Source organism: Leucopleurus acutus (genome assembly GCF_964270905.1).
Source record: "Leucopleurus acutus genome assembly, chromosome: 15".
Classification (NCBI taxonomy): Eukaryota; Metazoa; Chordata; class Mammalia; order Artiodactyla; family Delphinidae; genus Leucopleurus; species Leucopleurus acutus.
The window spans coordinates 22,477,710-22,492,204 of NC_139157.1; the positions used below are offsets into that span (position 1 = coordinate 22,477,710).

At 36.7% G+C, this 14,495-nt stretch overlaps 1 protein-coding gene across 1 annotated transcript; it reads right to left on the reverse strand.

Annotated features, from left to right (window-relative positions):
• Nucleotides 1-2,556: 2,556 nt before the first annotated feature.
• GJE1 (gap junction protein epsilon 1) lies at nt 2,557-4,419 on the reverse strand (the record flags this gene model as incomplete). Its single annotated transcript, XM_082855539.1, has 3 exons — nt 2,557-2,952; nt 3,518-3,700; nt 4,381-4,419. 3 exons carry the CDS (start codon nt 4,417-4,419, stop codon nt 2,557-2,559), a joined length of 618 nt encoding a protein of 205 aa, XP_082711665.1.
• Between the last annotated feature and the right edge of the window lie 10,076 nt (nt 4,420-14,495).

A 14,495-nucleotide genomic window follows, 5' to 3' on the forward strand; every position in this document is an offset into this window, starting at 1 on the left:
GTTTCTGTTGTAACCATGAGTGCAATGGGCCGAATGTTGTGTCTCCCCAAAATTCATATTTTGAAAATCCTAACCTCCAATGTGATGGTATTAGAAGGTGGGACCTTTGGGAAGTAAGTAGGTCATGGGGAGGGAGCCCTCATGAATGAGATTAGTGTCCTTATAAAAGGAACCCTAGGGAGCTCTCTGGCCTTCTTTCCACCATGTGAGGATACAATAAGTCTGTAACACAGAAGATGGCTCTCATCAGAACCTGAACATGCCAGCACCTTGATCTCAGACTTCCATCCTCCAGAACTATGAGAAATAAATTTCTTTTGTTTAAAAACTATCCAGTCTAGGTATTTTGTAATAGCAGCCCAAATGGACTAAGACAATGAGTCAACCAGCTTGAGGAAGGAATTCAAGAATTTGAGAATGTTGGAAAGATAACATTTCCAAAGCACCAAAGAGGCATCTCATAGAGCACTCAGAAACGTTTTGCCTTAGTAACGGGGCAAAATTAGCCCTTCAGTAAGGGCTACACTGGTCCCATCTAACAAAGCTTAAAAGGAAGTACAAAGGATCAACTGTTTCCAAGTAATTTAAATGTGCCCCAGAATAAAATTTAAGAATTATTTATGGGAAGACAAAAATATTCAGCATCCGACAAGGTAAAACACACAATGTCTGGTATCCAATAAAAAATTACATGCCTTCTAAAGATGCAGGAAAATATGAACCATATTGAAGATGTATGTGTTTGTGGGAGAATTGTTTGGAGGAGTCCACCCTAGGTACAGGCAATAAAGGGTATATTATCTACAGATAATTTAAAAATAAGAATAAAACATACTAGACATTGTTGCTGCTTATTATCACTAAGGGCCAGTGATTCTAAACAAAATCAATGAGCAAATAGTCTTTCCCTTCAGAGGGGGCTATTTCCAACAGCCCCCAGCCTCTTGTCATATCACTGTGCCCCTCACTAGAATATGATCTTATAACGGTACTACATCTTGTTTATCTTTGTATTTGAACTTTTAATGTGGTACATGTTTAATAATCGATACTATGCAGCTATTTGTTGAATGAAGGTAAGTTGGATTTTTTCTTGTGCTTTTCTGTGGAGAAAGCCTCAATGATTTAAAAATTAATGTAGAAATTCATGATATCAACCATAGGTTGAATAATGCTTAAGAAAAAATTGAAAACCTCAGTTTTTGACTGACTATACTTATTTCCCTAATAAAGCACCAGTATAACGCAGTAATACATAAAGTTTTTAAATGATATCAAATGGACATGATTCTTGGTAAGTCAGGCAGATAAAAAGAAATGCACTGAATTAATATAAAATTACCTTTGACAATGTTATGTGGCAGCCTGAATGGGAGGGGAGTCTGGGGGAGAATGGACACATGTATATGTATGGCTGAATCACTTTGCTGTGCACCTGAAACTATCACAACATTGTTAATCGGCTATACTCCTTTATAAAATAAAAAGTTTAAAAAATTGCCTTTGAAATCATTTCATAGCTATTTAGGAAGTCTAGCTTAATATAAATATAACTTACTATTTCAATAATCTTGAATATAGAAACTATTGTTGTAGGATATCTATGAGCACAGAGGGGTTTTTTTTCCAACAAGCAACAAGGAAACCATGCACACTATTTTCCATAGCATTTTTTATTTATTTGGTGGCCACATTACCATATCATTTAATATTTAAAATTTCAAGACAACAGTATGAGTATAATATTAAAAATGTAAGTGCTCCATTTCTTCAAGTTAGTCATCAAATTATAGAATGACTCTTTTAATAATTAATTGACAACTTTTGCACTTAAATAAGTTATATTTTACATGAATACAACAATAATTACATCCTCAAAGTTTATGCTGCATAGTTAAGTGGAAAGGGAAATAGCTTTATAGTTAGGAAAGCTGAATCCTAGGATTGCATATATTAATCTCCCTGAGCCTCATTTTTCTACTCTGTGTAAAAGAGTTAATGAAAGTTTCTCTGGCCATAAAATGCTGTGATTGATTAAGATGTTGTATATGAAAGAACTCTGTAAAAGTACTATTTAAAAATGAGTTAACATTAGTTCCATGTATGTTTGCTAATGTGTGACAAAATTAAAATGGAACAAAGGTTTTGTTCAAGAATCCCTTTCTTTGGGGCTTCACTGGTGGCGCAGTGGTTGAGAGTCCGCCTGCCGATGCAGCGGACACGGGTTCGTGCCCCAGTCCGGGAAGATCCCACATGCCACGTAGCGGCTGGGCCCGTGAGCCATGGCCGCTGAGCCTGCGCGTCCGGAGCCTGTGCTCCGCAGCAGGAGAGGCCACAACAGTGAAAGGCCCGCGTACCGCAAAAAAAAAAAAAAAGAATCCCTGTCTTGGAACTGAGTATTGTACTTTATACTAGACATAAATTTTAGACACACTGAGGTTAGTTTGAAGAACAGATATTTATGTTTGAAACTGAGATACTCACTGAATGAGATAAAACTAAATAAAAATGGTTGATAAATAATTGTGGCATGACAGCAGGTAATCAACCTTTTGGTCATTGCTTAATTAGAAAGCATAATCTTCTAAATATTATCTCAAAAATCTCAGCAACACATAAGACTATTGTAATTACAGTAAATGTATACATTGCAATGAGAAAAATGGTCTTCTCAAAGTGTTCTGGCACCATGCATTTTATGGTAGTAAATTTTTTCCGAAGAGACACAGCATCACACAGGTAGAGAGGTTTTACTTGGAAACCAAAGAGGTGAATCTGAAGCCAAAATGCTACCACTTCTAGACTAATTCTTAATAAAACAGAGAGGATATAAATCACAGTGTAGATGGGCTTTTGAAGAATGCATTCTTGATTGATGCTTTTACATGCAGCATAAAGATGAAAAATAGCTCCAGGAACCAGGACAATCACTAATTGTAATGCCCAGAACACCTGAAGTATGTCAGAAATATCTTAGTCAAATCAGTCAACACGTAATGAAAAAACACACTAAAAAACACCATAATTCACTGACCCTCAATAGAGGCTAATTTAAAAATTCTAAGTTTTGTAAGTCTTATGAGGATAAAAATAATATAATGAAGGTGGTAATGCTGGACATAATCTCATTTAATTACCAAGATGTTTAGAGTTTAAAATTTTAAACACTTAGTAATTGTAAAAATGTAGTCATATTTTACTGTCACCACCTACCAATTACTAATAATGATGGAATACGTTATTTTAGTATCTACTCAATTTCCATTTCTAATTACAAGCCTGGAGTATAATTCTAACATCAATAGATAATAGGATGCTGGACTTGGAAGAAACTCTTGACCAACTCAAATTAATTTACCTGAAATATACAGCTAATATTTTAAAAAGGTAATTATTCTAGAAATAATACCTGTTAGAATATTCTTCATCTTATTATGACATTATTTTACATTTAAAAAGAAAACAATTTTATCTGGTGTGGAGTAAGGTTTACATTTGTGCACAGAGAAACACTTACTTGTGGAGTGATTGGCCTGAACTGATTGTAACAGATGAGGTTTATTTCTCTCTTGTCTGGATCACAACTGAAGTGCAAAGCCTCATTCCCATAGACTGCAAAGCCTAACACCCCAAGGAAGAACATTCGGACCGATCCAAAGAAAAGGGTGTGGAATTGACCGATCACGGTGGGAGGCTTCATCTGTTACAGTTTTAGGAGAAAAAAAAAACTTTTGAAAACAAACATTAAAGGGGGATATTTTAAAGGATGATTTCATTATCACATTTAAAAAAATTTAAGATTCATAAAGTTTCAAAGAAAGACAGGAAATTAGAGATCATCAAGCCCAATTCAAATCCTGCATTTTGAGATTTCTTACCCTTTTCACTTTGAAAATCTGAAGTGCAATAGTCAAATAGGAACTTGTTGCTAATGACATAAATAATTTTGGAAACTTGTAAAAAGCTTTGAATTTAATTAATATCCCTTACCCCTGTAATCCTTTTGCAATAAAATCAAGGTAATCTTAGTATATCTAGTACCTTTTTAAAAAATTGGATAATAAATCCAACATTAAATTCATTAGTATACACACTATCTTAATAAGCAAATAATGTTTATTTAGTTGTCATTACAGCTTCTCTTCTCAAATTATCAAATTGAGAGAGCGATCAGCTTTAAAGCCCCAACAGCTAAAAGTAATTTCTGAATTATTCTAGTTACAGTTATTTAAATTCAGAATATGTTGAAGCAAACGGTTGATATTTATATCATTCTCCATACATGTAGAGGACGTTATTCATCAGCACTCATGCAAATCATGTTAAAATAACAGACAGGACTTATACAATTGTTGTTGCTGCTGCTTGTATAATACTTACACATCCTTCATAGAAGTTTTTGATGTAATTTAGAGACATGTCTCAGGAGACGTTATCCCAGCATCCCTGTGGGTTAATCCTTGACCCACATTGCCAGTTTGTTTCTGCCAGAATCAAACTCTTATTTTCTGTCATAACTTTTACAACAGAAAGCACTTATCACTGCACATTTCTCTCCCCTCCTCCTTTTCTTTTTTTTTTTTTTTTTCATAGATCTCTGGGGCTCCAGTCAACTTTCCTCTCTCCCTCCCCAAACAAAACAAAAACAAAGAAACAAAAGACTAGGGCATGTGGTCAATCTGATAATCCCTTGATTTACACTGTCAGCATAGCCAGCCAGCCAGACAGGAGTGCCAGTAAAGCAGGAGGCCAGGCCAGCAAGGGTTCTGACACTCAGTGCCTCTCAGTTACCTAAGAATCTCCTGCGCGTAAAGCAGCGGACTCTTTAGCTTAGAGTTTTCTCTGAAATGTCAAGTGATCTTTTTTTTTTTTTTTTGACTTCCTTTTAGGTATGTCTGAAAAGATAAGTATGTGGGAAATATTCCTGATTCTTTCTTGTTTACTTCCATGGAATAAAACTGATTTCTGGGAAGTTTAAGAAACTGTAAAGCAGGTTATGATAGCTATTACATCACTGAATATTACTAATGTGTTACTATCTTTGTCTTTTTGATGAATACTTACCACAGCCATGGAAAAATCTGCAGTTAGATCTTGATTCTAAGGAAAAAGATAGGATACTGCTAACCAAGATAAGACCTGGATCTAGCATAAATCATGTGAATAATCCCACCCTCCCTTTCTTTTGTCCTCAGTAGACACATCATCTGCTAGACATGGTTATGGGTACTGAGAATGAGCAGGGGCCAAGAACAAGTGGCTGCCTTCTAACTGATAATACGTCTGCTTGCTATCTTCCAGCCGCCTATAACACTATTCAGCCAATGGTTGATCAGACTTGATTTCTTCACTTGCTTTTCTCATCTTTGTTTTGTTTGCAATCTGTGAAAGTGATAACTCCAATTGACTTCATTGCTCTTGTCAGCAAGTGGAGAAGTGATTGCATAACACATGTAGTTATAACCAATGAGCAAGAAGCAGTGGCCTTTTGAACCAGACTGTTGTATTGGATAGGAAAAAATAAAAATGGGCAATGTAATCACCCCTCAGAACTGTTGAGTAAGAGAAATTGGTATATATTCTCATCTTCTGTGAAACAGAATTCCAGGTTCACTGTGTGTTGATTCCTTCGAAGGGGTATCCAAAAGCCAAAACAATCATTGGCATGAGAGGAATCCTGCTTTGACTTCTACCATTGTACAGTAGTAAATGTTTTTGTTTAGACAAATATATTCAAGTGTCAGACTTGTAAAAATCATCAAAGTTCTTCCTGTGTTTTTCCAGAGATGAATGAAATTGTCTTGAACCTTAATTGCATGTGTAGAAGAGGAAAACCAGCATCATTTCATTGTTGGGATCTATGAGAGGCAAAATAAATAATACTGGTCTTCCTCTTATGGGTTATGACCCGACTGAATCATAAGACAAAGGAATAAGGCAGATGGGTACCAAAATGTCACCTTTGTTACACTCTTACTACCATAAAGATTTGGTTGGAAAAGGGACATAGCTTAACTCTTTGGGAAAGTGTGACTTTCAGGCAGACACAGGTGCAGGCCAGGTCAATGCTGTATCATGGCTGCCTTTCCAGCATGGAGCGCCTCCCTCCTGTATAAGATTTATGCATGAAAAGAGCAGAATAGAACTATTGATCTCTGTGGGCAACCTGCTCCCAAGGGGAAGATGCTAAGAAATGAATGATGTATGCCAAGTTTTACTTTCCAAATGTAAGGTGAACTCACCAGATAAGATAGTGAGGTTGACCTCACATGTATGATACTTGGTAGGGCTGTTAATTAGGGTGACAACCTGAGCTTCCTTACATGTTAATAGTTGCAAGTTTCCAAAAGCAGCAAAAGAGGGCAATCCCCAGTGTGCAAGCATTGTTTAGGCCTCTGCTTGCTTCATGTTTGCTGATGTTACATTAGGCAAGATGAATTACAATCCCAACCCAGGTTCGAGAAATAGATTCTATGTCTTGATGGACCTGCAAAGTCATGTTGCAGAGCTGTGGGTACAAGGATAGAAAAAAATCTGTGGCCAACTTTATATTCTACCACAGTGTGCCCTATGATCACATATATTCACATCTCTCCTACATGTCTTCACCTTAATCCCAGGATGTCAGAACTCTCATCTAATTATAGCATTAAAGTTTGAGTCCAGGGTTCTGTGACTTGTCTCATGTGCAAATCTGGATGGGCTCAGAGGTGACTCTTGGTGATCCAGAATCTAATGAAACAAAAGGAAAAGTTATTTTCCATACAAAGTCAATATACAATGATGATAAGGGGTAGGATGATTCCAGTAGGTGCTTCCACTCCAACAGGAGGCACATCACTGTCACTGGTCCATGACAATTTTGAAATCTTGCAGGGGAAATGTTGCCAGTTCTTCATATTCTGGAGTCAGAAAATGTCCGTGATTAAGGTATAGTACTATTCCCCAAAAGCTGCTCCCTAATTTACTGTACTCTACTGCTTAATGGAAGTGGGTCCTTGGCTGAAAATATCTTCCCTTTTGCATTTAAAAGAATGGCTATATTCGAAGCTGATTATCTTCCTCAAACTGCTTCTTGTTAGAAGAAAGTTGGGGCACCAGAAGTCATTTCTACAATTTCACCACTATTTTATTTTAATTAAAATTAGTAGTTCTTTTACTTGTACAAGTCTCTTAATCACTTTTTGAGTTTTCTATGTATTAGATTTAATGCAATTAATTTGGGAAAAAAAGGTATACCCACAATTATTTTACAGATATTTATTTATTTATTTACTGCTATTTTTGGATTAAGCTTCTCTGAGACCATGCTTTTAAGATTTTTAGAAAACTTTTGTCTAATTGATTGAGATGATCATTAGTCATGCCTTAAGTATTTGAGTCTTATCAAGGCTGTTATAGTCACATGAATGATTTGTTTTTTACCCTCAAACCATGTTTTACATGAGAAAGTTTTACTGGCCAACACTAGGGGTAAAAAAAAAAGAAAGAAAGGAATTCCTGTGTAGCAAGTCCTGATCCCTCTATATTTTCCCCCAATTTTCTTTGCAAACTCATCTCTAGGCTCCTTCACTAGGTAATTTCTCTTTTCTTATACCTTATAAAATGTGGCCAGTAGTACCAAACTGTTACCTTTAGTATTCTCTCTGGGATGTTCCTTAGTCAAATCCAACATTTAATTAATACATTTTCTACCTTCCAAGTTATTTCAGGTGACTGTTGTGCTAATTGTCTCACTACATATAATAAAGGTTACCATATTTCCAGCCTGTCACAGTAGTTTCCTCACTGCTTTTCCAGCCTTCACTAATAGTTTCTCATTGCTTTCCCTGACATTAGTAATAGTTTCTTTGTTACTTTTCTACCTTCTGCCTCCTGCCTGGTCCCAAAGATGATGTCATGTTTTTTTAACGTATTTGTTATAGTAGCTCCTGATCCTTGGTACCAATGTCTATATCAGTTAAGAATTGTTTTCATAGCAAGCCACTCATTAATGGTCAAACAGCAAACACTTACTTAGCTTACGGTTTGGGTGATTATTTTTCCTTGTCTGGGCTGACTCAGTTGACCTCTGCTGGATTCTCACGTGCATGTGTGGTCAGTATGCAGATAAGCTGCCAGAAGGGTTATCTAGAATTACTTCACTCATGTCAGGTGGTTGGCAGGCTTTGGGTGGAGTGATAAGGGTGACTATGGCACATGTTTCTTGTCGTTTGGGGGACTAGCCCAGGCTTATTATGGTGGTGATTGCAGAGTTCCCAAAGCAGCAAGTAATGGAAAAGCCCAAATGTGCAAAAGCTTTTCAAGTTTCTGCTTGATTCATGATTGCTAATGTTCCACTGGCCAAAGCAAGTGTCACCGCAAACTTAGATTCCAGCTCTTAGTGGGAAGATCTGAAGTCACATTCCAGTGGCATGGATGTGGAAAGATGAAGAATTTGCAGTAATTTTACAATCTATCACATGACTGGGGGCATAAATCAAGTAAATCTAATATTCAAGAATCTTGGCTGTTTCAAAATGCAATTTGAGAATCATGGATATGTACTTTCTTTCGTAGAGAATCCTAGAATCGATTTATGAGAACTAAAGTTTGAGGTCAGGCTTGTGTGCTGTTACATTGAGCCCCTACTTCCTGGTGTGAAAGGAACATGAGAAGGACTAGAACAGATGGGAAAAGAACTCTCTTGTAGTTAAAAGCTAATAATAATGTATTACACTTATTGAACGGTTTCTATTTGCTACTAAGTGTTTTAAACAAATTATCTTTCTAAATTCTTACAACTCCGTAAAGTATGTACTCTTATAGATCTATTTTGCAGATGAGGCTTAGAGGGTTTAAGCAATTTATCCAAAGTTACACTTAGTAAGTGGCAAAACCAGGTAGGGACAGACAGTGAATGAGTTACTTGTTGTTAAATGACAAGCTAAAGGATATTATTGAGGATATTAATAGGTTGATTGCTAGGATCCTGAAACACAGGGAATGAAGGGGAAATAAGCTCAGACATTCTTATTTTCTCTGAGAAGAGCTCAGAGAGTTATCAGGACACACAGCAGCTGGACGGTTCTGCAGAGCTTGGCCCTTATCCCATGCTCCTGGCCAGATCTCATTGTGAATATGAAAGGCCATGAAGAGAGCTAACCAAGTATAATACGTGCTGGGGGAGTACTTGAGAAACATGAAAGACTCCACAGAAATGAATTTAGCTAATGTTTCTTTCCCAATTGACCTCAGTGTAAGGCGAAATGACCACATGGTATCTGGGATCAGGGGCTCTGGAGTCAGAAAATCTACACTGTTTTCACCATTTGGCTAGATTTGAGATCTCAGGAAAATTTACTATCTTAATCTCAGCTTCTTTACCTGGGGATGACAATAGTATTTACCTCACAGGGTTGTTGCATGTGGATTATTAAAGCACTTGGAGGACTATTCCTCCTGTCTTTAATGAGAGCTTGAACCATCAATTGTTTTCTATTCATTTTTCCTTGTTGTGGAGACTATAGGATATTAACATATTAATAATCTTTCTTAAACAAGGAAGAACCACTACTTTCTTCAATGTAAAGAAACTTTGGGTTGGCCAGAGTAAGAATGTTTCAGGGAAGGATAAATAACATGCAAATACCATGTCTATTTTCAGTGTCTCTCTCTTCATCTCTGTTTAATCTATTTGGGAGGCGTGTCTCTTCTGTTAGGGTCTATTACTAAGATGGCAAGATATGGACTTTTGCTCAGCAAGGACTAGTGGGATTGAACCCCAGTGGGCTTTGAGTAAATTTAATCACTAAAAGCTACCTCTGCTCTCCAAGCCTCAAAGATTTAAAAAAATGACCAGGACACCTCTATCAATTTCCTGACTAAATGGCCAAAAATTTGAGGCAACCATACCAGCTTACTTGCTCAAACTTGCTTAAAGCTTTTAACTTCAGATAGCGGGGTGAAGACAAGCTCAGGTTTAGCACTACTACTGCTGCTACTACTACTGTACACATACACACAAATTGCTGGCATTTATGGATCGCTGCTACCTTCCAGTACTAATCTAAACCCTGGAAGTCACATATAATCTTTGACAGATATTCTTGATGTCCTAAAATTTCTGAGGTTAAAAACATTTAAGACCTTTGTGGTCTAACCCGGAAGGGGGGTAAACCTTTAATTCTGTGCAGAACCCAAGACAGTATTGAATAAATTAACAGTGTAGAAAAGCACTATTCATGACAGCTTACATATGAAAATCAATCCATACGTTAGTTATTATTACTATTTAGTAATCTGCTCTAAATTAGTACTTTAAAATTGAGTTATATGTATTGCTCTAGATCTATGCTTTTCTATGTGTTTGTGCTTATTCACCCATTTTTCTCATTCATACAATAAATATTGAGCGCCTACAGTATCAACTGCTGTGTAAGGTATTGGTGATATGTAAGAACGTTGTGGCCCCTGCCTTCATGGGGCTTACATGAGAGCATGTGTGCTTGTGTTGTATGTATGTGTGTACATATGTACATGTGTATACATGCATGTATTTGATGTGTATACTCCTGAGAACTTGCTTAAAATGAGGCATGACATATTAAATCCTTCAGAGTAGTGTCGTAAACTATCTTGGGTTATTTTATATCTGGCAAACAAGAAGAAATGATCTCTATATAAGTTTTGCACCGTTACAGTATTTACCCTCCTCCACATGAGCTATCCAATGACTGTTGAATGGGATGGAATAGAGGTCAATTTAGGCGCTCCCAATAGTGTGCTTCACAGAAGGACAGCTGAGATAAGGCAATCTGGATAGCTGCCTCAATTCATAAATCACAGTCCTTAACCAATTCACATCTCATTGAAATCTCTGACCTGCCAAAGTTGGGTTTGTCCTTCTGCATGAATAATTTATATTTTCTGGAATGGAACTGGGGATGGCTTAGAATAAAGGGTCAGTAACCAATGATGTTATTTTAGGCAAGTTATTTAAACTTCTGGGGTGTGTTTCCATTTCTCCAAAATGAAAAGACTGGATTCTATGATTTGTAAATAATTTCACAATCTATGTTTTTTTTTATTCTGTCTTATAACCGTACTTGAAGCTATTTTACTAGTTCTGAGATTTAGTGTCAGTAATTTTTATGATGCCAGTAATTACTTGACCTAATGGTTAAATTGAAGGCCTTGTTTTCCATCTTTATCAATGAGTTTGTACTTTAAATATTCCTAAACTACATGGTTTCTAGTTATATAATACGTATGCTTTATTTCTTTTTTCAGATACTCCATCCATATAGCCAAGCTCTATAGGAGAACACAGCCCGTAAATCCAGAAGACCTGAGTTCATGTCTTTTTCTACCATCACTGGTTGTTATTTAAACATTCTGTCTTAACTGTGAGTTTTAGTTTTTTCATCTGTAAAATGGGGAAAGTTATTCTTATCTTAATAGAGATACTGTATCTCTATCTTAATAGAGATACTGTAATTAGATGAGAGAATATATGCGATCACATGGAGCACAGTGCTTTATGCATATTTGGCTTCTCAAAAAATATGACCTTTGCTCTTATTATGGAGACTAGAGTCATTCTATCAAGTTTGAGAGGAAGCCTACCAAATAAGTAAAAACTTGGGTTCTTTAAACAGCAAACATGTATTTGAATCATAGCTTGTAATGGAAATACATTGGCAAAATTATCTAACAACTCTAAACCTGTTTCTTCATTTGCTTGGAATTTGTTGAGCTCTCTGTATCTGTAGACTTGTTTTCAACACATTTAGAAAAACAAATCAGCCATTATTTCTTCAAATATTTTTTTCTTTCTCCTTCACCTCTTGTTCTCGGACTAAGAATATGTATATATAACAAGACTGCTTGATATGTTGCCAAATATACCTGATGCTCTCTATAAATCATTGTTCTCATGGTGTTTCATTGTGAATAGTCACTATATTAATTTCCCTGATCTTGTACAGAATCTTATCTGAAGCTAATCCTATTCAGGGCATTTTTCATTTCTGATATTTTTATCTCTAGGACAGGGGTCAGTGAACTATTTATTGTCCATAGATCAGCCCATTCTTTTTGTAAAATAAGGTTTTATTGCAATGTAGTCATGCTCATTCATTTATGTGTTGTCTGTGGTTGCTTTTGTGAGAGTTGAATATTTGCAATAAAGATCATATTGCCCATAAGCCCCAAATATTTACTATCTGTCCCTTTAAGAAAAATTTTGCCAATCTTTCCAGAGCCAACCCTGCTTTAGACGTTTTGGTTTTTTTTTTTAATGTATTTATTTTACTTTATTTTATTTATTTTTGGCTGTGTTGGGTCTTTGTTGCTGCACATGGGCTTTCTCTAGTTGTGGTGAGCAGGGGCTACTCTTCGTTGCGGTGTACAGGCTTCCCATTGCAGTGGCTTCTCTTGTTGCGGAGCACGGGCTTTTGGTGCGCGCGCTTCAGTAGTTGTGGCTCGCGGGCTCTAGAGCGCGGGCTCAGTGGTTGTGGAGCACGGGTTTAGTTGCTCCGCGGCATGTGGGATCTTCCCGGACCAAGGATCGAACCCGTGTCCCCTGCACTGGCAGGCGGATTCTTAACCACTGCGCCACCCGGGAAGCCCTGCTGTAGAGGTTTAATTTGGGTCTTTTTTTAGTCTTCCATTTCTCTGAGCATAATGTTCATATTTTTCTCTACCTTTGTAAATGTAGATGGAATATATGTATTTATTTCACTTTTTGTCTTAATTGACAAATAACATTACATTATTTTAGTTTCAGGCATACAGCAGAGTGATTTGATATTTTTGTATATTGTGAAATGATCACCACAGCAAGTCTCGTCAACATCCATCACCACACATAGTTACAAATTTTTTTCCGTTGTGATGAAAACTTTTGAGATTTACTGTCGTAGCCACTTTCAGATATACAATACATTATTATTAACTACAGTCACCATTCTGTACATTAAATCCCCATGACTAGTTTATTTTATAACTGGAAATTTGTACATTTTGACCCCATTCACCCATTTCACTTACCCCCCATGTCCCACTTCTGGCAATAACAGTCTGTTTTCTGTATCTATGAATTCAGTTTTTAAAAAAAAATTTAGATTCCAGTTATAGGTGAGATTATATCATATTTGTTGTTCTCAGTGACTTATTTCACTTAGTGTAATGCCCTCAAGGTCCATCCATGTTACAAATTTCAAGATTTCCTTCTTTTTTTATGGCTGAATAATTTTCTATTGCATATATATTCTGCATTTTCTTTATTCATTCATCCACTGATGGACACTTAGGTTGTTTCCATGTTTGACTATTGTAAACACAGATGCAATGAACATAAGGGTGCATATATCTTTTCAAGTTAGTGTTTTTGTTTCCTTCAGATAAATACCCAGACGTGAAATTGCTGGATCACATGGTAGTTCTATTTTTAATTTCCTGAAGAACTTCCATACTGTTTTCCATAGAGGCTGCACCAATTTTCCCACCAACAGTGCACAGGCGTTCCTTTTTCTCCACATCCTTGCCAACACTTGTTACTTCTTGTCTTTTTATGATGGCCCTTCTAACAGGTGTGAGGTGACTTCTAATTCTGGTTATGATTTGCATTTCCCTGATGATGAGTGATGTTGAGGATGGAGTATATTTTAATAGCTGTTTAATGTCCTTATTTTCTAGTTACATCATTTCTGTCATTTTTATGTCTCTTTTTAATGATTGATTTTCTCCTCATTATGGGTTATATTTTCCTGGTATTTATATAACTGATAATTTTTAATACTGGATGCTTGACTTGTTGGTTGCTGTATTGTATTGTCATACTTTCAATAGTGTTAGAATTTGTTCTGGCATGCAGGTAGGTCACCGGAATCAGTTGGATACCCTTGAGGCCTGATCAAAGCATTGCAAAGCTGAGTTTAGATTAACTTGTAGTATATGGCTATTTAGGCTCACAACTCGAATAATATGTTTCTAAGTATTCTACAGGGTACACATTGCTTTACAAGGTCTTTCCACTCTCCTGTGGAGACACAAATTACTCTCAGCCCGGTTTGTACTTTAAATCTTAGTGGGTGGTTCTTTCTCTAGCCATGGAAAGTTTCTTCTCATGCATAAGCATATCAGTACTCAGTCAAAGCCTTAAGTGGAACCCCCTGCAGATCTCTGAAGTTCTCTCTGTTTAGCTCCCACCTCAGTAGTACGCTGCCCTCCAAATTCTAGCCATCTCTGCCTCCTCAGATGCTGCCTCTGGTTCCTAAATTCAGTGAGGACTTTGGGCTCTATTAGGGTTTCCACTTCCTGATCAGTGGCTTGAAAACTACCTGGAGGAAGTAAGTTCTTGTGTTCAAGGCTCCCGTGGTTTGCTTCCCTCTTCTCGGTGATAATAGTCCTGTGCTTCTTGTTTTCCAATGGCTGTCTCATATTTTACAATGATGGTTACCTTTTTTGATCCAGTTTTCTAGTTGTTGTTATGCAGAAAGTAGAAGAGAATA